General features: G+C 47.2%; 1 protein-coding gene across 2 annotated transcripts in view; it reads left to right on the plus strand.

Annotated features, from left to right (window-relative positions):
• LOC142254799 (phospholipase A and acyltransferase 3-like) overlaps positions 1–23,878 on the plus strand; it is a 42,020-nt gene extending 18,142 nt beyond the window's left edge. For both annotated transcript variants that reach the window (XM_075326108.1, XM_075326107.1), the window contains exons 3-5: positions 4,524–4,623; positions 14,948–15,201; positions 23,570–23,878. In XM_075326108.1, coding sequence (XP_075182223.1) covers positions 4,524–4,623; positions 14,948–15,201; positions 23,570–23,668 — 453 coding nt within the window. In that variant the 3' untranslated portion in view covers positions 23,669–23,878. The remainder of the gene's footprint in view (positions 1–4,523; positions 4,624–14,947; positions 15,202–23,569) is intronic.
• Positions 23,879–26,889: the final 3,011 nt, after the last annotated feature.

The raw sequence follows: 26,889 nt of genomic DNA on the forward strand, positions 1-26,889 counted from the left end.
AGTCATCCCAGGGCCCATTGTGCAGCAGCATGATCAGGTCATCACTCTGCAAGGATGTGGCAGCTGGCGGGGAAAGATAAGTGTTCCCTGATCTGAAGACAATCACCGGGGTGTGGGTGGTGGTGGGGGACCACCAACCCCACTGTCTGCCTTGCTTCATCTGGATGTTTGTCAGAGGGCGCACATCCATCTGAAATGTATTGTGGCTCAGAGAGAACACCCCGCGACATGGGAGTCGGGGAGGGTGAGTAAAATATTTTTTTTCTTTCTTTTTGCAGCCCACAAATATACCACGAGGAACCCAGGAAGGGGACATATATACCAGGAGGAGGACATATATACCAGGAAGGGGGGAAAAAACAGGATGGGGACATATATACCAGGATGTACCTAGGAGAGGGATATATATACCAGGAAGGGCCCAGGATGGGACATATATACCAGGATGGGGACAAATAAACCAAGACTGAGACATATATACCAGAATCAACCAAGGAGGAAGGGGACATATATACCAGGAGGAGAACATATATGCTAGGAAGGGGACAAATAAACCAGGATGGGGACATGTATACCAGGATGGGCCCAGGAGGGGGACATAGATACTAGGAAGGAGACATACATACCTGGAAGGGCGCAAGATGAGGACATATATACCAGGATGGGGACATATATACCAGGAGGAGGACATATATACCAGGAGGATATTATACAGAGCGGCAATGTGCGTGGGGGGATAATCTACAGAGGGGTAGTGTGTAGGGGCAATATACAGAGGGGCAGTGTGTGGGAGGATATTATAAAGAGGGTCAGCTTGTGTGGGGGATAGTATACAAAGGGGCAGCTTATGTGAGGGATATTATACAGAGGGGCAGTGTGCGTGGTGGGATATTATACAGAGGGCAGTGTGTGGGGGATTTACAGAGGGGGCAGTGTGTGGGGTATATTATACAGAGAGGCAGTGTGTGGGAGAGATATTATGCAGAGGGGCAGAGTGTGTGGGAGAGATATTGTACAGAGGGGCAGTGCAGGAGACATATTATGGAGAGAAGGCGGTGTAGAAGGTGTATTATGGAGAGGTGTGGTGCAGAGGGTCTATTATGGAGAGAGGCAGTGCAAAAGGTGTATTATGGAGAGGGGCAATGTAGAAGGTTTTCCAAGAGTAGCGGCAGGACTGTGAAAGGTATGAAGGGTGAAGGCGAAGCTAGGGTGGAGCCTGGGTGGAGTCTCGTGGGGGTCCAAAAACTTTGTCAGTATGGGGCCCTGAAATTCCTAGTGGCAGCCCTGTTCATGCATATCCACTGATTCCCCAGCCCACTGGCAGTCTCAGCGTCTGTGATTGGTTGCAGTCAGATGCGCACACATGCTGAGTGGCAGCGTGTCTGACACTTCCAATCACAGATCCTGTCTGAGGATCTATATCTCACAGTAAAAATAAATTAAAAACAATTGGTGTAGGGTCCCCACATATGATACCAAGCACAGATAAAGCATACGGCTACAGGCTGCAGCCCCCAGCCATGTGCTTATCTTGGCTGTGTATCAAAATAAGAGGAACTGCATGCGGCATTTTTTCATTTTAAATTATTTAAATAAATAATTTAAAAAACTGGCATGCGGTCCCACCCAATTTTGGTACCCTGCCAAGATAAAGCCCGAAAGCAGGGGTTTGGTATTCTCAGGCTCGTGAGACCCATGTTTCTTGGGCCCCTGCCTAAAAATAGCAGCATGCAGCCGCCCAAAATTGTCGCATCCATTAGATGAAACAATCCCAACACTTTTCCCGACACATGGCTTCCACTAAAGGGTGCTTTACACGCTGCGACATCAATACCGATATATCGTCGGGGTCACGTCGTTAGTGATGCACATCCGGCGCCGGTAGCGACATTGCAGCGTGTGACACCAAGGAGCGTCGATCAACGATGGCAAAATCGTCCAAAAACGGTGATCGTTGACACGTCGCTCCTTTCCTTAATATCGTTGCTGCTGCAGGTACGATGTTGTTCGTCACTCCTAAGGTAGCACACATCGCTATGTGTGACACCGCAGGAACGACAAACATCTCCTTACCTGCGTCCACCGGCATTGCGGAAGGAAGGAGGTGGGCGGGATGTTACGTCCCGCTCATCTCCGCCCCTCCGCCTTTATTGGCCGGCCGCTTAGTGACGCCTCAGTGACGTCGCTATGACGCCGAACGCACCTCCTCCTTGAAGGAGGGATTGTTCGGCGGTCACAGCGACGTCGCTGCACAGGTATGTGCGTATGACGCTGCCGTAGTGATAATGTTCGCTACGGCAGGGATCACCAAATGTCGCACATACGACGGGGGTGGGTGCTATCACGCTCGACATCGCTAGCGATTGCTAGCGATGTCGCAGCGTGTAAAGCACCCTTAAGCCCTAGATTAGTATTGGGGAGTGTCTATGAGACCCTCTTATTACTAATATGTAAGGGAAAAGCAATAAACAAAAACACCAAAAATCTTTTATTTGAATTAAAAGAAAAAATATGAACCCTCTTTTACCACTTTATTAACCCAAAAAAAAACCTCTGCAGATTTGACGTAATCATCACGAGGTCCCACAATGATATCAACTCTGCTAAATCTGAAGTCACAGTGCGCAATCATGGAACATGACTGCCCACTGCAGATTTCAGGCAGAGACTGAGCAGCGATGAACAGTGACGTCACTCAGGTTAGTTGCAGCCACAGCTGGAGGTTCTCATGGTCCTGCACCTGTGACCCCAGGTAACTTGACCTCGGGTGACTTCATTAAACTCAGTGACCTCATCTCAATCTGAACAAAATAATTTTATCTGGTTCCGTGTCCTAAGTCTGCTTGTCTTCAGCAAACTGTTTGCAGACTTTCTTGTGTATCATCTTCTGAAGAGGCTTCTGATATTTTTGTACAACTCACAAAGGGGTAACACATTAAAAACTGAACCTGACCCTGCCATTTCCTGTACAGACTAGAGATCCCAACCCTGTAGTCCCTACTGTTTCCTCCTAGAGCTTGAATAGCCCTATCTACAGACTAAACGATGACAACTTGAGCCTATGCTGCCTAATCAACCATCAAGCACTTCATGTTCCTCCTAAGGGGCCTTAGCGCACAGCAGAGTGCAAATTACCTATAGAAGGGAAGATGTGCTGAAGTAGAAAATGATCCCAGGGTGACTAAGGTAAACAACAAAATACCAGAGAAGGTGAATATTGCTAATTATTTTGCAGCCTTCTTATTTATAACATACATAAGATAGGTGCAGAGTGGAGAGCTAAAAGAGTAGAGAAAGATATCTACTGATTGCCAGAAACTAACACCATTATTGCTGGACTTCAAATATAGAATATTACCAGCAGGAAATACTAGCAGGAGGAACGTATTTAAAGTCAGACCTGAAAGGTAATTGGGCAGTCAAATGAGTAAAATAATACACCTCTTACCCTAAAAGAATAAAAGCACAGACAACAGAAACTAAACACCCAAAGAAAAGGTGAATCTACTGTGGTCTGATGGACAGAGAAGCCAACCACAGAGCACAGACTTCAGGGTTTGGATCCAGATGCACGACAGCTTCCTTCTGGGATGACAGCCATGCAGACCAATTTGGTGCAGTGTGTGGCGTATGGTCTGAGCACTGACAGGCGGACTACCCGCCCCTGTAACCTCTGCAGCAATGCTGGCAGCACTCATTTTGAAAAAGAAAAGACAACCTCTGGATATGACTCAACTTTTTTGGTCGACAATGGCCTGTTCTGAAAGGAAATGTATTTGTATCTGAAAGACGTGAATACGTTTAAATATAAGAAGAATGTAGCCAGAATTTCCTGGTTCCTGCAGGCCACAACAAACCCCTTTGTAGGCCACATGTTGTGCATGCCTAGATTACTTCAGCGATAAGGACCTTTGTGACATCACGGACATATGACCATGGTGTCACCAAAGGTTTTTCTGCAGTCTTAACCTCAGAAACTGCAGTGATAATACAAAACTTGGGGACCCCTAAGAGGATAGAGTCCCTGGGCAATTGCCCTCCCCCCCCCCCAACGCCGGCCCTGTTATTATTTAAATTATTAGTGTACAATGCCATCAAATTTTTACAAACCTTCTAATCCTTGCTCCTCCTCCCCCCCACACACAAAATAAAAGTAGGCAAGGGGGATTGAAATGTAGCTATAGTTTCTCAGTTTCTCCTATTTCTCTTAATTTGGCAAAAAAAAATGACCAAGTTTAAAATTTCGTTAAGGACATAAAAAAGAGTATTTTTTACTTTGTGCAAAATTCTTGAACATCGTGCACTATTTTGATGAATTTGGAGCGCAAAAAAAACCCAAACATGCGAATAGCACAAAACAAAAAAAAAAAAGCAACCAAAGAAAAAAAGACAAAAATAAACCTGGGCCCAAAATGTAGTTAATATAAGGTACTTCAACTGACTGAGAAGGAATTGAGAAAAGTAATGGATACGGATTAAAATTTATTTTGTATTTTCTTTGTCTTTTTTTTTTTTTTTTAAAGGGACCTCCGCCACAACCAGGGGATTTGATTGAATTTGACCACTTTTATTATAATCATTGGGGAGTATGCGTTGGATACGGGAAAATTGTTCATTTAACAAGTAAGATTGCATGGCGTTTAAGAGATTATAGCATCAAATAGAAGTAAAATATATCAACTACGGTATATTTCACCGTGATCTTTTATCAGCATATTATACAGTGCCTTACAAAAGTCTTCGGCCCCCTTGAATTTTTCAGCCTTCTCCCACATTTCAAGCTTCAAACATAAAGATAAAATTTTAATGTTATGGTGAAGAATCAAGAACAAGTGGGACACAATTGTGAAGTTGAATGAAATTTATTGCGTATTTTAAACTTTTGTAAAAAAGAACAAACTGAAAATTTGGGCGTGCAATATTATTCATCCCCTTTACTTTCAGTGCAGCAAACTCACTCCAGAAGTTCATTGAGGATCTCTGAATGATCCAATGTTGTCCTAAATGACTGATGAAGATAAATATAATCCACCTGTGTGTAATCAAGTCTCCGTATAAATGCATCTGCTCTGTGATTGTCTCAGGGTTCTGTTTAAAGCACAGATAGCATCATGAAGACCAAGGAACACAACAGGTAGGTCTGTGATACTGATGTGGAGAAGTTTAAAGCTGGATTTGGTTACAAAAAGATTTCCACAACTTTAAAAATCCCAAGAAGTACTGTGCAAGCGATCATATTGAAATGGAAGGAGTATCATACCACTGCAAATCTACCAAGACCCGGCCGTCCATCCAAACTTCATCTCAAACAAGGAGAAGACTGATCAGAGATGCAGCCAAGAGGCCCATGATCACTCTGGATGAACTGCAGAGATCTACAGCTGAGTCTGTCCATAGGACAACAATCAGTCATACACTGCACAAATCTGGCCTTTATGGAAGAGTGGCAAAAAGAAAGCCATTTCTCAAAGATATCCATAAAAAGTGTTGTTTAAAGATTACCACAAGCCACTTTGGAGACACACCAAACATGTGGAAGAAGGTGATCTGGTCAGATTAAACCAAAAGTGAACTTTTTGGGCACAATGCCAAAAGATATGTTTGGCGTAAAAGCAACACAGCTCATTACCCTGAACACACCATCCCCACTGTCAAACATGGTGGTGGCAGCATCATGGTTTGGGCCTGCTTTTCTTCAGCAAGGACAGGGAAAATGGTTAAAATTGATGGGAAGATGGATGGAGCCAAATACAGGACCATTCTTGAAGAAAACCTGTTATTGTCTGTAAAAGACCTGAGACTGGGACGGAGATTTGTCTTCCAACAAGACAATGATCCAAAACATAAAGCAAAATCTACAATGGAATGGTTCACAAATATACGTATCCAGGTGTTAGAATGGCCAAGTCACAGTCCAGACCTGAATCCAATCGAGAATCTGTGGAAAGAGCTGAAAACTGCTGTTCACAAACGCTCTTCATCCAACCTCACTCAGCTCCAGCTGTTTACAAAGGAAGAATGGGCAAATATTTCAGCCTCTCAATGCGCAAAACTGATAGACACATACCCCAAGCAACTGCAGCTGTAATCGCAGCAAAAGGTGGCGCTACAAAGTATTAACTTAAAGGGGACGAATAATATTGCACGCCCCAATTTTCAGTTTGTTATTTTTTATAAAAGTTTAAAATAAGCAATACATTTTGTTCATCTTCACAATTGTGTCCCACTTGTTGTTGATTCTTCACCAGAACATTACATTTTTATATTTATGTTTGAAGCCTGAAATGTGGGAAAAGGTTGAAAAATTCTCTTCCCCTCCCCCTCCCATTTTTCTTCCTACTTTTCTATTCTTCTCACACTGATTGCCTAATAACTTCTCTTTCTTCTCTAGCCTTTCTATCTTTCTTGTTTCACATGTATTTGTGAGTCACCTTCGTTATCTGTTTTAATGTGAATCTGTATTAAAGCAAAAATGTGGTGGAACCTAGACTTATCAGGAACCCGGGAGGAGATATATGAAGGAACGTGATTCAGCAAGATACAAATATATATTTCCCGTTTGGCATCTTGTTAATGATATATGTATTGTAGTGCAAATTGGCCTGATTGGTCATAAGAACTGTATTATGTTATGTTGAAGGTTTTCACTTAAAAATAAAGAATTTAAAAAAAAAAAAGGTTGAAAAATTCAAGTGTGCCGAATACTTTCGCAAGGCACAGTACTCTTATAACTAAGAGTTCATTTAGTTATTCACTGAAATAGAATACTAACCCTTTTCCCTTTGCATGACATAAGTGGAAAGATTCTTAATACACATTACAATACATTTACCACATTGTTCTAAGACGTCACTTTGTCAAGTAACACAGTGATAATAACGGTCAACTGCTACAATCTGACGGAGGACCAGTCACAGTAATACGGACCTAAAGATCACTGTGATTCATCAATGCTGGGCAAACCCAGAGCAAAGGGCCCATGTGAAAGAATTGTGAATAGGCCCCCGTTTGTCAAAGAGGATTTCCATTTTAATTTTTATGCCAATAGGTTTGTACTAGGGAAAAAGTACTAAAATCTGAGTTATTCATGCTCCCCAGGTCAAGCAATGCCTCTCCACTACTGCTCCGATCTATGTTTACTGGCTGCAGTGATGACATAATAACTTCAAAAGACAAGACCACTTCAGTCAATCACTGTGCTCTGAAGCTTTTGCCATCTACAGGTGCATCTCAATAAATTAGAATATCATCAAAAAGTTAATTTATTTCAGTAATTCAACACAAAATTAAATATAGAGTCATTACACACAGAGTGATATATTCCGATATATTATATAGAGTCATTACACACAGAGGGATCTATTCCTATATATTATATAGAGTCATTACACACAGAGGGATCTATTTCAAGTTTTTATTTCTGTTAATGTTGATGCTTATGGCTTACAGCCAATGAAAACCTAAAATGTATTATCTCAGAAAAGTAGAATTACCACCACAAAACACCTGCAAAGGCTTCCTAAGCATTTAAAATTGTCCCTTAGTCTGGTTAGGTAGGCTACACAATCACGGGGAAGACTGCTGACTTAACAGATGTCCAGAAGGCAGCCATTGACACACTCCACAAGGAGGGTAAGCCGCAAAGGGTCATTGCTAAAGAAGCTGGCTGTTCACGGAGTGCTGTATCCAAGCATATTAATGGAAGGTTGAGTGGAAGGAAAAAGTGTGGTAGAAAAAGGTGCACAAGCAACCGGGATAACCGCAGCCTTGATAGGATTGTCAAGAAAAGGCCATTTAAAAATTTTGGGGAGATTCACAAAGAGTGGACGCTGCTGGAGTCAGTGCTTCAAGAGCCACCACAAACAGATGTATCTAGGACATGGGCTACAAGTGTCACATTCTTTGTCTTTAAGCCACTCATGACCAATAGACAATGCCAGAGGCATCTTACCTGGGCCAAGGAGAAAAAGATCTGGACTGTTCTCAGTGTCCAAGGTGTTGTTTTCAGATGAAAGTAAATTTTGCATTTCATTTGGAAATCACGGTCCCAGAGTCTGGAGGAAGAGTGGAGAGGCCACAATCCAAGCTGCTGGAGGTCTAGTGTGAAGTTTCCACAATCAGTGATGGTTTGGGGAGCCATGTCATCTGCTGGTGTAGCTCCACTGTGTTTTATCAAGACCAAAGTCAGCGCAGCCGTCTACCAGGACATTTTAGAGCACTTCATGCTTCCCTCTGCCGACAAGATTTTTGGAGATGGAAATTTCATTTTCCAGCAGAACTTGGCACCTGTCCACACTGCCAAAAGTACCAATATAACCACAGTATCACTGTGCTTGATTTTGGCCAGCAAACTCGCCTGACCTAAACCCCATAGAGAATCTATAAGAGACACCAGACCCAACAATGCAGACGAGCTGAAGGCTGCTATCAAGCAACCTGGGCTTCCATAACACCTCAGCAGTGCCACAGGCTGATCACCTCCATGCCACGCCGCATTGATGCAGTAATTCATGCAGAAGGAGCCCTGACCAAGTATTGAGGCATTTACTGTACAGACTTTTCAGTAGGCGCCAACATTTCTGAGTGTAAAATCATTTTTTCACTTGGTCTTATATAATATTCTAATTTTCTGAGATAATGACTTTTGGGTTTTCATTGGCTGTAAGCCATAATCCTCAACATTAACAAAAATAAACATGTGAAATAGATCCCTCTGTGTGTAATGACTCTCTATAATATATAGAAATAGATCCCTCTGTGTGTAATGACTCTATATAATATATAGGAATAGATCCCTCTGTGTGTAATGACTCTATATAATATATAGGAATAGATCCCTCTGTGTGTAATGACTTTGTATAATATATAGGAATAGATCACTGTGTGTAATGATTCTATATAATATATGCGTTTCGCTTTTTGTACTGAATTACAGACCTAAATTCACTTTTTGATGATATTCAAATTTATTGAGATGCACCTGTACCTTGATATGACTGAGCTCAGTGATTTGCTGCATTAGTAATGTGTGTTGTAGTCATAATGTCATCACCACAGCCACTAGACATAGTTTCCAAAAAGTAGCATTGCTTGGGAGAATGAGTAATTCTGATTTCATCAATGTTTCCTAGAGAAAATCTGTGGATGAAAAATTAAAGATTGTTTTAAGTAAAAGATTTCATACAACATGTTGGGGACACATAAGAAAATCAAAGTGTATAAACACAAAGTATATTTAACAAAAGTAGAATTTGTCTCATAAACACATTGCACAAATCAGCCATGTCACATGAGCGATGCGCACAAATCAGCCATATCACATGAGCGATATGCACAAATCAGCCATGTCACACGAGCGATGCGCAGAAATCAGCCATGTCGCACGAGTGATGCGCACATGTGGCACCCTGGACAAGCCAGGGGCCACAGGTAACAACACACACACACCCCCACCCCTAGCAGTTTCACAGCAGACATCCCCAGTGAAACTTGATTCCTTTCCTCGAGCTCAGACTGACACACCAGGTGGGCGGAGTCAGGAGATGGAGACGCCCACCCAGGAGTTAGCTGGCCTTATGCAGGAAACAAGCCGAGTCAAGTCCTAGGAGAGGAAAAGAGAGAAGGTCTGCAGAGAGGCAGACGCAGATTGGGGCCTAGGATTGGAGCCTAGGGCCCTCGTGCAGCAGAGAGTCAGGCAGACGGTAGTGGCCGTCTGCAGGGAGCCGGGGAGACAGTTGGTGGAACCGTAGGTAGCCGGGGCTGGGCGGTGGCCCACCGGTACCGAACCGGGGAGCCAGCTGGAAGCCGGAGCGCAGGAGGAGTGTGCACGGAGGTGGAAGAAAGGACTTACACCACCAAACTGGGTCAGGGGAGAAACAACAACCGCAGCCGTCTGTGGGCACCCGTCCATCCAGCCGAGTGTTTTACCAAGTACTGTGTCGTGATTACTGGCTGAGTGAGTACCCCGTGCCGTGCGGCACAGCGCTGCCCCTGCGACCCTGCACCTCGCCAAGCCCCGCAAACCGCATGCCATCATCCCCAGCTTCTCCATCACCGGGCCCCGGGACAACCAACCCCCTACCCACGGAGGGGAGGACTAACATCTAGCTGCTCCATACCATCACTCCCGGGATCCCCGTCCAGAGCAGCGGTGGTGTTCCAATCTCACCACAACCATGGGTGGCGTCACAGACAATCTCCCTTACCAAATCCCCTTTTACTGTGGAGCCTGGGATCACAGACCGGGTCACGCCACCATGATACCCACAGAAGTGACCCCGTGGCCCGGGTCTGAGTACCCCCTGGTCCCCAGGCGACACACACAAATCAGCCATGTCGGACGAGTGATGCGCACAAAACAGCCATGTCGCACGAGTAATGTGCACAAACCAGCCATGTCGCACGAGTGATGCTCACAAATCAGCCATGTGGCACGAGTGATGCACACACATCAATCATGTCACATGAGCGATGCGTTCCCCATAGACTTCCATTATACTCATTACTCGATTTGGGACAAAGCTTCAAACCTTCGCAATTCGAGTAACAAGTATTTCAGTGGGTGCCATCATTTATGGTATCTTAAAATTGGGTCCCAGGGAGTGAGATACGCTCACTTGGTGGAGTTGTGAATGTCGCAACTCTGATAAAAGCCTGTGTGAGGGTCAGTCGCTACAGTTCACCAGCCGGTAGAAGTTTCCCTTCTTCTGCGTACAACGGATAATAGTAGCATAGTCAATGGAAATGACCTTGTTGCTACAGGAGGCAAGGTTCCACACTCTAAGGTAGATGCAGTAGGGCAGACATATCAGTGGTGCAACCTGTGGAGCTGCATCGGGGCCCAAGAGGTCAAGGGGCCACTACCACCTCCAAAACACGTGGAATTGTGCATGACAATGAGCTATTGGACTTCAAACAGCTTATATGCTGCTCTTGCACAGGGGCCCTTTTTTGTCTCCCTGCGCCAGCGAGATGCAGGTAATTTCATTATGCACTTCTGGTTCGAACAGTGGTCCGGTTGCCATAGTAACAACATTACCCTCCCCATGGGGGGGGGGTTATGCTATGCCTGGAAGCAAGAGAGGGGTCTCCCATGCTAGGTACACCAGCACTCAACACTTCCTACTCCAGACCAGAAGGGGGAGCTCGAGAACTCAGTCTGAGGGGAGCTTCTCTATGCATTTTGGCTTGGAGGAGGAGTTAGGCACACAGACACTGGAAAGTGAAACTAAACTGTTAGAACAAGTCAGGAGTGGAGAGAAGACGGTCTCTGAGAGGAGAGCTGCGCCATAGCTCCCTCATGGCCGAGCGCATAGAACCAGACATCGGAGTCCGAGGCTGCGTGGTTACAGAAGTCCCCGCAGCAGAATCCAAATGGCAGGAGACTGCAGGTCTTCTGGCCCAGAGAGTGCCAGGGGCACAACAGCATACTAGAGCCAGGAGCCGTGATAGAAGGAGCAGCACCATTAAAGGACTTGCACTGCCTGCCATACGGGTGAGAATCACTACCTACACAAGGAAGAGGGACTCAGCGTAGCTCAAGCCGCAGGGACCCACATATCACAGCGCAAGCAGGAAGGCCTCTGAACCCACCTGGCTAGGTGGATCCTCTCAATTGCTTCCAGGCTGACTAGACCTCTTTTTCCTACTGGACCAGTCTACCGGGCCTGTACCGTCACCTACCAAGTAAAAGGTAAAGGAAGCTATGGCCCTTGTGTTGTCCAGTTATTACCGGCATCCTCAGTCCTGCACCCCAACGTTAAGTCCCTCCATCAATTACAAAGACTACTACTCCCAACAGCCGTGGGGCCCAGCTCTATCTGTGGAGAGCTATACAACCCAGCTGTGTCACCATCTGCCCCAGAGGTCCCATCCCGCAGCGTCGGCTATCTCTGGCCGAGTACCACAGGTGGCGTCACGAACTACCATCCCCATCATTTCCCCTTTTAACAACACCGCCGGGGTCACGGAACCGGACCTTGCCACCGCAGCATCCCAGAACCGCGGCCTGTGATGCCCCTGGACTAGTCAGGTCGTCAGAAGATACTGCACGCTCTGTCTCTTAGTGCAGGACTCAACCCCCCATAGTTCTAGGTTCCCAACCTATAGTACTGCCTGCATCAGCATCCAAAATCCCAACCACACCTCACTCCACACCCTGTCAGATACACCAGTGGGCTGCTGAACTGGAATAGGGATGCCCACATAGGGATCAGGCAGACTGGTGGGAGGTGACAGAAAAGAGTTGGCTCCAGGGGAGCAAAGAGGGAAGAGGTAGCTCTCAGACAGTGAGGAGCTAGGGAAGTTTGTGGCTCCCGGGGAGTAAAAGGTTGGAGACGGTGGTCTGGACCCGGAGAAGTCGGAGACCCGGTCACGGGATATTGGGACTGGGTGCCTGGACCTAGTCTTGGAGAACGGTAAGCAGGTCGAGTTCAATAGCCGGTCCAGGACCGAAAGCACGGTGGTGAACTGGACCCTAGGTCGGGGAGTAGCTTCAGGCAACCCGGCAATTAACCTGCGGAGGATAGTGACTTTATGGACTGTCCCCAAGAAGCTCAGAGATCAGGGGCACTAGCGTAACGAGGGGGATAGGGCATTCCAACGCAAGCAGCCCACTGAAATCCCAAGCGTGAGCCCTTGAGAGCACAGCTCCACTACAAACAGTAGGGAGCGGGGCACTGACAGCATTATGCCAACGGGCCAACAGAACACTTCAAATTTGTGCACGGAGGCAGGCTCCGGACCATCAGGCAGTACTGTAGGGGATGAATACCCAGACGGGCTCCCCCAAGAGGGCAGTGGCACCCAGAGACTTGGTTCACCTTGTTGTCAGAGTCTGCTTGTCATCACCAACGCTGTCTGAGTGAGTACATGGTCATCCCCTGCTACCGCCTAGACCTGCGCTTCCGTGCACCCCATAATCCAGAGTCCCAGGGCCTCCCCTACCCGTGGAGGGAATGTCATCTGACTGCCCCACTCCATCTTCCCGGGTACTCCCATTGGCAGCAGTGTTACTCCCCTTACCGCAAACCACGGGTGGCGTCACAAACTCTTATCCCCTGTAAATACCCCCCCTTTTACATTCGAGTGGCCGCGAGTCCCTGGGTCCGGAGACCCTCGAGCCACCGCAGACCCTTCCGAATCCGAGCGGTTCGACCGCTGCAGGGGCGGCACACCCCACGACCCCGGTGCGGGCGTGTCCCATCTACATTGGAATGTGGAACCTCTTTACCTCCTGCAGCAACATGGTCATCTCCAACGCCTATACTCTCTTATTTATTCACTAGAAATCTGACATAAAACACAAGTTGTAAATTCTTTGTGCAACTTGAGGTTGTGCAAAAACTTTGACTATTGCTGTTTTTACACCAGTTTTGCCCAGCTTATACCAAAATGGGTGGAGTTGGGCAGAAGAACTGGGGAGGTTATAGAGACCTGATGCCCCAGCCAGTTTAAGACAAACTCTGAAGTTCTTTATGCTAATCCAGCAGTCCTCAAATGGAATAAGATTTGTGGCGAGACACATGGAAGCCCATGGCGCTTGTGAGAAACCTTTGAGTCATTAAGAGGGGTGCACCTCTTAATGAATTAGGATCATCTGACGCCGGCACGCCCCCTCATGAAGATTGGCAACTGTTTTTGATGAATTGGGGCCTATGAGTGTTGCGGGCAAGGGACAGACCACGGCAAGGGGGCTGCTCGGGATCGTGGCTGTGGCTCGAGTGGCAGTCGGATCCGGGCGCGAGCAGCCATCCGCCGCCCACAAGTGAATAAGGGAGTTATGTACAGGGGAGAGTTTGTCAGTGACGCCACCCGTGGGTTGCGGTGATGGTTGGTGACACCGCTGCTGCCTTGGTATTGGGATGCCCAGGGCTGATGGAGTTGGGGCAGCAAGGTGGAATCCCCTCCACGGGTAGGGGATGTGTAGTCCCGGGGCCCTGAGGACGTTGAGGGGTTGCAGGGAGCAGTCTTTAGGAAGGGACCGGATGGTACCAGTGTACTCACTGTGGTAATAAAGCACACAAAGTCCGTATTGTAAACCAAGGCCGGATGCCGGGAGCCTCTGAAGGGATGTGCTTGGTTCCACACACGGCTGGCAGGGCAGGGGCCCTTCCTCCTGTACTTGTAGTTTCTTGTGTGGTGACTTAATCTGCATAAAACAGGAGAAGTCTGCTCCCTGTATTATGTACTGTGGGAGCTGTTGCCTGCGAAAGCTGACCCGTGTAATCTCTGTGGGCTCTGGCGGACGCCCTATCCCCCTCGTTGGGCTTCCGTTTTGCTCTATCTGGGCTACTGGTGGGACAAGACGTGGAATCTTGTCCCCTGCTGGCTAATTGGAAAGGGGCTTGCAACCTTCCTCGCCCTAGGGTCCAGGCAACCCGATTGTGCACGGCTCCGGACCGGATTCCCGCTGTCGGCACCGGCGGGCTACAGCTCTGCCCTGGTCCACTTAAGGTCTCCTGCGACCGGATCTCCGTCGCCTGTGGCCCTGCTCTGCCGTCTACCACCTAGTCAACTCAGGTAGTCCGGGAGCTACAACCCCCGACTACCACTTCACTTCACACTCCTGTCACTTCCTCAGTCCAGACTCATCTACTGTGTTCCGTCTCCTGACACCTCAGGACCCCTAGGTGGGCGTCACCATCCGTCTGGTCCCGCCCACTGGTGTGCCCCTATTGTCCCGGGGGGGGGGGGGGGGGTGACCAGGCTTTTGTGGCTGGTGTTACCTGTGTGTGGTGTTGGAAGGCCAAGGAGGATAGAGTCCTGCACCTGGAAGATTTGTGCAGTCTCTGTGACAACCTGGTTTTACCAGGGCGTCACATGAGTGTAAACACACTTGCAAAGCACTGTATTTATTTCTTTTTCATATGTAATGGATTTTGGACTAGATGTTACACTTAGGATTTAATTGCATTATAATGTGGAAATACTTGTGGTTTTTACTCAGATCCAAATGGTTTAGGCAGTTTTTCCTCATCAATGGAAGCCGAAGCTTTTGTGGAAGAAGAGTATTTAAAGAATTCTCCCTATGACTATAAGGTCAATAACAAATATGACAAGAAAGCTGACCCCTACCCACCAGGAAAAATTGTAAATGCAGCACGAATGGAGGTGGGGAAGCTGAGGAAGTACGATCTTCTCAAAGCCAACTGTGAACATTTTGTCACTATGCTACGATATGGTCGTGCCTTCTGTGAGCAGGTAATTTATTAGTAGTTTACGTCAGTATAACGCTTTGTTTACACAGGGCATCTTTTACTGTGTTTTTGAGGTCATAAAGATGCACCTAAATGCATGCATTTCCTTCCCCCAGCAAAGTTTGAGATTTCTATTTTACTGTCCACACTGGGCATCTTTTGTTATCTGCATCTTAAATGCGTTTTTGAAGATGCAGCATGTCAATTCTTTTTGCGTTTTTCTAGCGTTTCTGAGCTCTTCCAGTTAATAGATTTGACTTAAAAAACGCATTGGGAAAAACGCGGTAAAACGCTGCAAAAACACATTGTGTTTTGATGCGTTTTTGCCGGGGGGGGGGGGAATTTTGGTTGTATTTTTTGGGGAGAAAAACGCTGCATCTTTGTGGCAAAAAAGATGGCGCGTGTGAACATATCCAAAAGACATTTTGCACTTTGATATTCGTTGATGTTTTTTGTATGAAAATGTCTTCAAAATGGCACGCATGATTCCTGAATTTTAAGCAAAATCCAAAATGCTCATTATTTTTGTCTTTAACCTTATTTTTATTAAACAATTCACACATATTTGCGTGGATTGCTTTAAAAAAGAAAAGTGATATTTCACACTGTAAAAGATTGCAAAAAGATTGCATCAGAGTGGGCTCATGACGTTAGGCGTGGCCACGTGGGCTTTACTATAATATCTTGTAGATATCATATCACATGGGAGACTTCAACAGCCACTATAAAACATGAGGGCAGGGAAAGCAGTGGCCATTTTCGGGTTTTGCATCCTAGGGATTGGAGGTTAGAACTTAGCTGTGAATAACAATACACAGATTCAAGTGATATGGCATTTAAATGGAGTGGCCACTGGTGCATGTGCATTCGGATGGTGACCAAAACAATGGTGACACCACAACATTGAATGTATATAAACAGCTCTAAGGCCCCTTTCACACGTCAGTGATTCTGGTACGTTTGTGCTTTTTTTTAAACGTACCAGAATCACTGACATACGCAGACCCATTATAATCAATGGGTCTGCTCACACGTCAGTGATTTTTCACTGCACGTGTCTCCGTGCTGCGTACCTGCGTGTGCGTGTTTGCCGCACGGAGACATGTCCATTTTTTTCTGGCATCACTGATGTTCCACGGTCCGTGAAACACGTGCCAGAAAAAAACGTGCTATTAAAATAAAAAACATTTTAACTCACCCGGCGTCTAGCGATGTTCTCTGCAGCCCGTCCTCCCTGCTGCTCCTAAGCCGGCTCATTATTGTCGCGCATATTCATTATGCGCGACACAGCCGACCCGGAAGCAGCTGCTGCGGGGGTCACCGCCGGCCGGATGCTGCACAGCGGGAGCGATCAGCACCATGGAGAGCGGGAGCGCGCACAGGTGAGTAGTTTTCTAAGTGCAAAAACGGGCCACGGAGAACGGAGCCCGGATTGCACTTAGACAACCCATGTGTGCCGTGAATCACGGCACACGCAGGGACATGTGCGTGTTTTACACGCCAGTGAAAAACGTCACTGTTTTTCACTGATGTGTGAAACGGGCCTAACTCAGAGGCAAACCCACAAACTTTTCAATTTCCTTGGCCACACCACACTACATCAGCCCATGGAGAGAGATATTTATCACATGATTAATACCCCTAACCTTGTAGGACCTATGTTCACTAATTACATTTGACTGTAGCCAAAACCTGGTAACACAGATTAAGGCCGGTTTCAGACTTGCGTGTTTAATCAGGTACAAGTCACAGGCATGGTTATGATCATACGTGTGTCACATGTTTACTGGGTCTTGGGGGTTACTCGTCACCGGGCCGGTGTTGGTTTGGGATGTCACAGCGGTCTGGCCCGGATTTGTGACCCCGTCGGTGTCAAAAAAGATGGGAATGGGGATGATGGGAGTAGTTATTCGTGACGCCACCTATGATGGGTGCCGCTGCTGTAGGGTGTCTTCTCTCTGGGGCGGATGATAGCGCAGCTCAGATGGTACAGCTCTCCACAGGTAGAGTTCAGACCCCAGGGAGGATGTTGAGAGTAGTAGTCACCTATGGTGCAGGGGCGCGATGATGGGAGCGCCGGCAATGATGGCACGACACAGAGGGTGCAGTTCAAGGTCTTCACTCGCTGAGGGTACACCGCATTTGGAGTGCCGTGCTCCGCTGTTATGGGCTCCAGCCAATCCCGGATAGTTCAGAGTTCAAGTCTGGTGTTTCCTACTGTGTGTCCTTTCTGATGGTCTTCCCTCCACCCCAGCTGCTGGGCCGTGGAACAGTCACGGGTGCTGCTGCAAACCCCGCAAACTCGGGGATCCCTCTTCTTCCTAAGAACCCGGGTCAAGCCTCCAGCTCCAGACAACGGGCCCCTTTCTGTGCTGGTCGCTTATGACTAACAACGACTCCTGAATCTGACCTGGCACTTGCAGCGCCCAGAGCTAACTCCTGGTGCTCACTGCACCTGGTCGTCACTGACTGAATTCTGTGTGAGATGGCTCCTAACTTCCCCTGCAGGTGCTCAGCCTCCCGGGTTGCTGAACTAGTGAGCAAGAGCTCCCATACCTCTTGAGGGCCCGGCTCCTACCCTGGCCCAGTCCCAGTGACAGAGCTCCCGTGTTATGTGTTGTGGTGGTTTACCGGAGATGACCTCCTCCGTATCCGAGATGAATCCTGCACCTCGGGAGAGGTGCAGTACCCTGTGGCGCCTGAGGCCGCAGGGGCGCCACATGTGTGTTACACGTGTGTCACATGTATGCCACATGTGTGACATCTGTGTTTGCATAAGTATGACACATACCGGAGAAAACAGGGGTCTTTGAAATAAAAAGATTTTCTATATTCACCTGTATCCAGCGCTGGTTTCTTCGGCACCGCTGCCTCCCGCTTCTGACCGCCGCTCATTATGTTCATTGATTATTCACCGCACTGAGGAACTGGAAGCCGGAGCATCGCGGGGACAGCGCTGGGTCCAGAACCGCTGAAGACAGTGCCGCGAGGACAGGTGAGTATTCACAAATCAGTGTGTGCAGTGACGTCTAGGAGGTCATTGGAGTTCCCAATGAACTCTGATGACATCCTGATGACACCCTCACGACACCTGCGCTACAGAGGGTGTCACCACGGTGACTTCACGGGTTCATCAGAGCTCATTGTGAACTCTGATGAGTCCCTCATGCTGTCCCCATGATGCTCCAGCATCCAGGTCCTCACTACACACACACACACACACACACACACACACACATATATGTGGCGCCCCTGAGGCTTCCGTTGCCACAGGCACATTGCACCCCATCCAGCGGTGTGATGTCCCATTCTGGGTAAGGAAAGGAGTGAACGCCGGTACTCGGGCAAATCTACACTACACCCATTGTTAGGTACACACTGGGACCAGGGACAGTGGCAGCAACCCTCCCATGCTGCATGCTGGGAGGGGCCGTAAGACCCATCCTTGCTCCTATAGGGTACAGCTTAGCAACTGGGGAGGTGGAAGGAGCGAACCGAGGGAAGAAGAGAGAAGGGAAGGTCTAGTGGGGAAAGAGTGGAGAGAGAGAGTCTGCGGGAGGCAGAGAAGGGAGCTGAGGATAGAGCTCTAGTCAGACAGGAGCAAAGAAAGAAGGAGACGCTTCCTGGTGAAGATCCTGGAACTCAGAGGGTCCAGGTGACACCAAGCAGAGAAAAGAAGGGATTCCAGGGCCGCTGCAAGGCTTGCGAGCGCAGGGCCTGTTCCACAAAGTCATTCGGTGGAGGGATCAAGCTGCAAACAGGGGACGGTCCCTAGAAACCGGAGGAGGGAAAAATCATCTCCAACAGTAAAAACCGAGGCCCAGGGAAAGTTGCAAACTCCCCGGGCCACAGCCCACAGCAGAACCTCTAGAAAGGGGGTAAATAACCGACAGGCGAGCCCCCGGCCCGGAGGCTGTAGTGGAGGCCGAGCCAGGTTCATCCAAGGGCAAGGCTTAAGGAGACAGCTGAAGACAGAGACACTTTAGAAGAGGGTACCGGCTTTCATTCCAAGATCTCCCCAGGATAGGCGGAGGTCCCTGACAGTGGGTTCCAGCCGCCCAGAGGCACCAGTGTGCTGCAGCCCAGGAAGTGTGAGTAAAGACCTTGGAATTGCACCCTCTGGTGTTGTCTCAGTTATTGTCGCCTGCATAGACTTCCATCACACCATAGACTCTCACGAGCACCAACTGTGCCCCGGGGTACAGCTCCACCTGTGGGGAGCAGTACCACCATTGCTGCCATTCCATCACCCCGGAGGCCTCATACAGCAGCGGCGGCTTAATAGCCGCATACCACAGGTAGCGTCACGAATACAAACTTTAATCACCCCAACACTAAAGACATATTTAATTGACACCCACCAGGGCCACGGAGTCGGGCCCCGCCACCACTGACGTCCCCCGGAATAGTCTGACCCGGCACCGGGTGTCCCATAGCCCTGGGGTGGGCAAGTCATATACACTGAGCACATATACACACATATGTATACACACATAGCAGACACACATGGATTACCGAGCACATACACACATGTAGCGCACATGCATATATACACTGAACACAGGCACACACACATGTATTCACACACGCACGCGCGCACACACACACACACACACACACACACTGCTGGATACTCACCTGTCCCCAGCGATGCGGTCCCCGGCACTGAAGTCCTCCGCGATGCTCCGGCTTCCAGCTCCTCAGTGCAGTGAATATTCAGTGAGTATAATGAACGGGGGTCAGAAGCGGGAGGCAGCAGAGCCGAAGACAGCACCGCTCGATACAGGTAAATATAGAAAATATTTTTATTTCAAGACACGTGTTTTCTCCGGTACGTGTCACACTGATGTCACACGGATCACATCAGTGTGCGATCCGTGTGACACCCGTGCTGCCGGAGAAAAAACAGACATGTCTCCATGTGTGCGTGCAGGGCCATGAGGGGGTCAAACGGTCCGTGTGAAAATACGGCCATGTGAGTAACTCTAGAGAATAACATGGGTACGTGTGGCATCTGTGTGAAAAATGGATATCACACGTACCTGAAATACGGATGTCTGAAACCGGCCTAAGACAGAGGGGAGAAAACCAAAACTCAGACACTCTGCAAACTCACAGGAACAAGTAGTAAGATACTAAGGAGAAAAGCAAGAGCAGGAAGGTAGCAACAAAAAATAACAAGGGTTAACACCACAACCGCTCACATTGGATCACACCTCACCAGACCAGTATAGGTGAACTATAGCTGGCATTAATTTAATAGTCCAGCCAGCATATATAGGAGGGGAGCGAATGTGACTGGCTCCCCCACAACATGTGATCAAAGAGACTAACAAGCAGCTCAGCAGAGATTAAGTCTTGCTAGCCTGCCTAAGGGGTACTTTACACGTTGCAACATCGCTAGCATCCGCTACCGATGTCCAGCACGATAGCACCCACCTCCGTCGCACATGCGATATGTGGTGATTGCTGCCGTAGTGAACATTATCGCTACAGCAGCTTCACACGCACATACCCGGTCGGCGACGTCGCTGTGACTGCCGAACTATCCCTCCAAGGGGGAGGTGCGTTCGGCGTCACAGCGACGCCACTGCAACGTCACTAATCGGCCGGCCAATAGAAGCGGAGGGGCGGAGATGAGCGAGACATAACATCCCGCCCACTTTCTCCCTTCTGTATTGATGTCGGGACGCAGATAAGGAGATGTTTGTCGCTCCTGCGGGTTTACACACAGCGATGTGTGCTACCGCAGGAGCGACAAACAACATCATACCTGCGGTTGACCCGACATTATGAAAATGAACGACGCTACACAGATCACCGATTTTTGACGCTTTTGCGATCGTTTATCGGCGCATCTAGGATTTACACGTTACAATGTCGTTACCGGCGCCGGATGTGCGTCACTAACGACGTGACCCCGACGATATTTCGGAAGCGATGTCGCAACATGTAAAGCCCCCCTTAGCCTGTGGGTTGACTCCTGTGTCTCCCTGTGCTGATCAAAGACCTCAGAGAAATTAGCAGGCAGAGTGCCAGAATCTGTAGTTTCCACAGATCCTGATGCCGCTATGACAGTTGGCGATACCTGCAAAAATCTACAATGCTGCAATGTCAGTGAGCATTTAAAAGAACATAGCACAGTAAGCAGGAATTGCATACTGAGCATGTGTCAGAAATGACAACTAGCGCATGCTCAGTAGAGCAGGGATAATCTCAGCCCCTGAAATGGATGTCACTGATGACATTTCGTTTCAGGGTAATTACAACAGCTGTGGCAGTGACGGCGCCCTGAAGACATCATGTTTGAGAATCCCCAATGCATGCTGGGATATACAAGAAAAACATCACTGGAAGTGGCAAAAAACGGACAGAATTAAAGAGGGAATTTTTAATTTAAGTGATTAAGTATTAAGTTATACAGACATTTATTATGAAATTCACCTTATATTTCAGACAACCCCTTTCAGAATGGTAGCAGAATGAAATCATAAAACCATTCTGACCGCAAACATTACAGTAGACCTATCATTTTGTCATAAATATATATATACAGAAACAAACCTTTCAGTCGGTCTTTGTAGGCAATGTGTCTGGTAGTTCTCACCTCACTATAGGCCGCTTTACACACTGCGATCTCGCTAGCGAGATCGCTAGCGTGCGTACCCGCCCCCATCGTTTGTGCATCACGGGCAAATCGCTGCCCGTGGTGCACAACATCGCTAGGACCCGTCACACTACTTACCTGCCTAGCGACGTCGCTGTGACCGGCGTACCGCCTCCTTTCTAAGGGGGTGGTTCGTTCGGCATCACACCAACGTCACTAAGCGGCCGCCCAATAGAAGTGGAGGGGCGGAGATGAGCGGGACGTAACATGCCGCTCACCTCCTTCCTTCCTCATTACCGACGGACACAGGTAAGGTGTGGTTCCTCGTTCCTGCGGTGTCACACATAGCGATGTGTGCTGCCGCAGGAACGACTAACAACATCGCACCTGCAGGTGCAACGATAATTGGGAATGAACCCCCATGTCACCGATGAGCGATTTTGAACTTATTTGCGACAATTCAAAATCGCTCATAGGTGTCACATGCAACTACATCGCTAACGCGGCCGGATGTGCGTCAGAAATTCCGTGACCCCAACGACATTGCTTTAGCAATGTCATAGCGTGTAAAGCTGCCTTAAGGCACAGCACCTCTATCCAAACCTTGCTAGAAGCTCTATAGAATGCAGAAGGGTTTTCCTTTTCTACCGAGGATTGATTCTGGGAAACCCCTGACTACGCTCCATACGATCTCACAAAAAACCCTGACTAAGCTCCAAACTATTGCACAAAAAACCCTGACTAAGCTCCATATTATCGCAGAAAATATAGAATAAAAAGCAACTTATAAGGGGTTTTCGACTGTCAGGAAAGTGAACCCTAAACACTCTAAAATACTTAAATAACAAATACAGCAGGTACGCACCTTCCCCAGCTCCCAGCTGCTGCTCAGGTCTTAGGGGTACTTAGCACACTACGACATCGCAAGCCAATGCTGCGATGCCGAGCGCGATAGTCCCCGCCCCCGTCGCAGCTGCGATATCATTGTGATAGCTGCCGTAGCGAATATTATCGCTACGCCAGCTTCACATGCACTTACCTGCCATGCGACGTCGCTCTGGCCGGCGAACCGCCTCCTTATTAAGGGGGCGGATCGTGCGGCGTCACTGCGACGTCACACGGCAGGCGACCAATAGGAGCGGAGGGGTGGAGATGAGCGGGATGTAAACATCCCGCCCACCTCCTTCCTTCTGCATATCTGACGGGAGCCGCGGTGACGCAGGTAGGAGATGTTCCTCGCTCCTGCGACTTCACACACAGTGATGTGTGCTGCCGCAGGAACGAGGAACAACATCGGACCGTCGCGTCAGCGTAATTATGGAATTCGCCGACGCTACACCGATGATACGATTACGACGATTTTGCGCTCGTTAATCGTATCATCTAGGATTTACACACTACGATGTCGAGAGCGACGCAGGAAGTGTGTCACTTTCGACATGACCCCACCGACATCGCACCTGCGATGTCGTAGTGTGCAAAGTGCCCCTTAGTATTTTGGCTGCAGTGGTGACATCACATCAGCATTGCGCATCACTGTTGCAGCCAAATCACTGAGCTCAACGGCTCATACCGTCTACGTAGAAAGAAAATATTGTTTCTTGGAAGCACACAGCAGCCTTCTTCCTATTCCGAATCCTAGAGTAATCTATTCTTTATGTCTTCAACTACTACTCAGAATTATAATATAAAAGTATATTATGATCACTTATATCACATGTTATAACATAATATATAAGTATGTTTTGTTGTTTGAACTTTGTAGGTGGAAGATGCGAAATTTGGAGCATCATTTGGAGGCGGGATTCTTGCAGCGGTAGTTGGGGTTCTTATCTCTATTGGAAAACTTGTTCGTTTAAATTAATGGAATGCCTGGTCATCAGAGAGACTCAGCTTCTGGACATTACAAACCTTTTCATTCAATCTCCTGTATCAAAACATCAGAGAGAATCTTCCACACCGAGGAACAACTGTTTTTCCAGCAGCAGTGTGGTCAACCAGAAAACATCCATTTCCTTCTACTCCTATGTATCAAAACATGGCAGAAACTATGGTTGTTCAATAAAGCAAAACCAAAAATGAGCAAACTCTATTAGATTTGTTTTTATTGACATGATTGTAAAATTGTGATTACTAATGGAAGAAACAATCAGGATATTTCTATACAGTGTGTCCACCCATATCCTGTCCACCGCCATTAACATGAGAACGGCGGCAGCTATAGGCATAGAAGTGGTGTCTAGGTATAGTAAAGTAGCCATGTGCTACGCAATGAAACCACCTATAGCGCCACCTGGTGGAAAACAACGGAGTTAGCATTTTTATCTCGAAAACGGAACGAGATAGAGAAAAAAAGTTAATTACAAAGTTGTAGGGCATCATCAATTCAATACGAATCGACACCTTGCATACAGAAATGCTATGATTAGAACGTGTAAAACTCACAAGGCTGCGGACGTGACGCGATACCTCATGGAGACCTTCCTACAAGTCATTGGGTATGGTGCCTGTGTGGAGTGGCCTCCACGCTCACCTGACCTGACCCCATTGGACTTCTTTCTGTAAGGTCACATCAAACAGGTGTATGCGACCCCTCCACCAACATTGCAGGACCTACAACGACGTATCACAGATGCTTGTACAAACGTGTCACATACCATATTGCACAACGTGCAGCAAGATACAGTATGCTGTGCAGAGTCCAGATGTGCATTGCAGCTGACGGGGGTCACTTTGAGCATCAAAGTTAAATGAGCGCCATATGCGTGACCAGCATTCAATGTTTTGGGTGGGTCATGGGTTTCATATCATAGCATTTCTGTATGCAAGATGTCGATTCGTATTGAATTGATGATGCCCTACAACTTTCTAATTCACTTTTTTTCTCTATCTCGTTCCGTTTTCATGATATAAATGCTAACTCCGTTGTTTTCCACCAGGTGGCGCTATAGGTAGTTTCATTGCGTAGTGCATGGCTACTTTACTATACCTAGACACCACTTCTATGCCTATAGCTGCCGCCGTTCTCAAGTTAATTGCGGTGGACAGGATATGGGTGGACACACTGTATACAGTACTTTATACCTTGTAATGGAGAACACAGGAATTGTCAGGAAAATATTAATCTAAACATGGCACAAAGCTCATTAAAGCCCCCTTCACATGTCCATGTTTCCAGTATGTGTGGTGCCTATTTTCACACATACTGGAAACACATTCACACACATACTCATTAAAATTTGTGTTGGTTTTCACACCTTCATCTTTTCATTCAGACAGTGTGTCCCTGAGATCCACACAGAGTCAAGTCTACTTTTTAGCGTTAGCACAGATGACAAGGGCCAATAAAAGTCTTTGGGTCTGTGAAAAACACGCACAACACATGGATGACATATGCCGTCCATGTAACATGGACCAGAATTGAATGCATTGAAAGAATTACTGACTTTTAAGTGTTAAAGATGTGCAAAGATGATAGATATAGAGCTAGTTAGATGATAGATTTTACAGCTATTAACCAAATAAATAAATAATTAAAAGAAAAAAAAATGATGTTTGGTCCACCCCAATTTAGATAACCAGCCAAGGTAAAGCAGACAGCTGGGGGCTGATATTATCAGGCTGGAAAGACCCATGGTTATTTGGCCCTTCCTAGCCTAAAAATAGCAACCCGCATCCACCCCAGAAGTGGTGCATCACATTAGATATGCCAACTCTAGTGTAGTAACTTGCTTTTCTCGATTTGACCTGTTGCGGTGGCAATCAGGGTAATGGTTATGGTTGATGTCAGCTGTGTAGTGTCAGCTGGTAACAAGCGCTGGTGTTAGTAATGGAGAGGTGTCTATTAGACATTACTAATCCAGTAATGCAAAAAAAGACATACAAAAAAAAATAATTTATTTCAATAAACACTCCCCAAAACATTACCTCGTTTACAAAAAAAAACAAACAAAAAAAACAAGAGCAGAGACAAGCGCGATGTGCGAGACTGTGTGGATGACGTACTGTGAAGGAAATAATTATATGATCGCTTACTGATTTGGTAAGTTTGCCCACTGACAAATACATGAAGTCTAGAATTTTAGGGTAGGTTAATTTAAACAGTGAGAGATACAATATCCACACTAAAATCCAGAAAATCACTTTGTATAAATTATATAAATATATTTGCATTTTGAAGAGAGAAATAAGTATTTGATCCCTCTGGCAAACAAGACCTAATACTTGGTGGCAAAACCCTTGTTGGCAGCACAGCAGTGAGGTGTTTCTTGTAGTTGATGGTGAGGTTTGCGCACATGTCAGGAGGAATGTTAGTCCACTCCTCTTTACAGATCATTTCTAAATCATTAAGATTTTGAAGCTGTCGTTTGGCAACTCAGATCTTCAGCTCCTCCATAGATTTTCTATGGGATTAAGGTCTGGAGACTGGCTAGGCCATTCCATGATCTTAATGTGCTTCTTTTTTGAGCCACTCCTTTGTTGCCTTGGCTTTTGTGTTTTGGATCATTGTTGTGCTGGAAGATCCAGCCACGACACATTCAAAATGTCCTGGAGGAAGGAGGTTGTCACTCAGGATTTTACGGTACATGGCTCCATCCATTGTCCCATTGATGTGGTGAAATAGCCCTATGCCCTTAGCAGAGAAACACCCCCAAAATATAATGTTTCCACCTCCATGTTTGACAGTGAGGATGGTGTTCTTTGGGTCATAGGCAGCATTTCTCTTCCTCCAAACTTGACGAGTTAAGTTGAGGCTAAAGAGCTGAATCTGACCACAGCACCTTTTCCTAATCACTCTCAGAATTATCCAGGTGTTCATTGGCAAACTTCAGATGGGTCGGCTGCACATGTGTCTACTTCAGACGGGCCGGCTGCACATGGGCCTTCTTCAGACGGGCCGGCTGCACATGTGTCTTCTTGAGCAGTGGGATTTTGCGGACACTGCAGGATTTTAAGCCATTACGGCGTAATGTGTTACCAATGGTTTTCTTGGTGATAGTGGTCCCAGCTGACTTGAGGTCATTAACAAGTTTGTCAATGTAGTTTTAGGCTGATCTCTCACCTTCCTCATGATCCTGGAGGTGA

The sequence above is a fragment of the Anomaloglossus baeobatrachus genome, chromosome 10, assembly GCF_048569485.1.
Source record: "Anomaloglossus baeobatrachus isolate aAnoBae1 chromosome 10, aAnoBae1.hap1, whole genome shotgun sequence".
NCBI classification, from domain to species: domain Eukaryota; kingdom Metazoa; phylum Chordata; class Amphibia; order Anura; family Aromobatidae; genus Anomaloglossus; species Anomaloglossus baeobatrachus.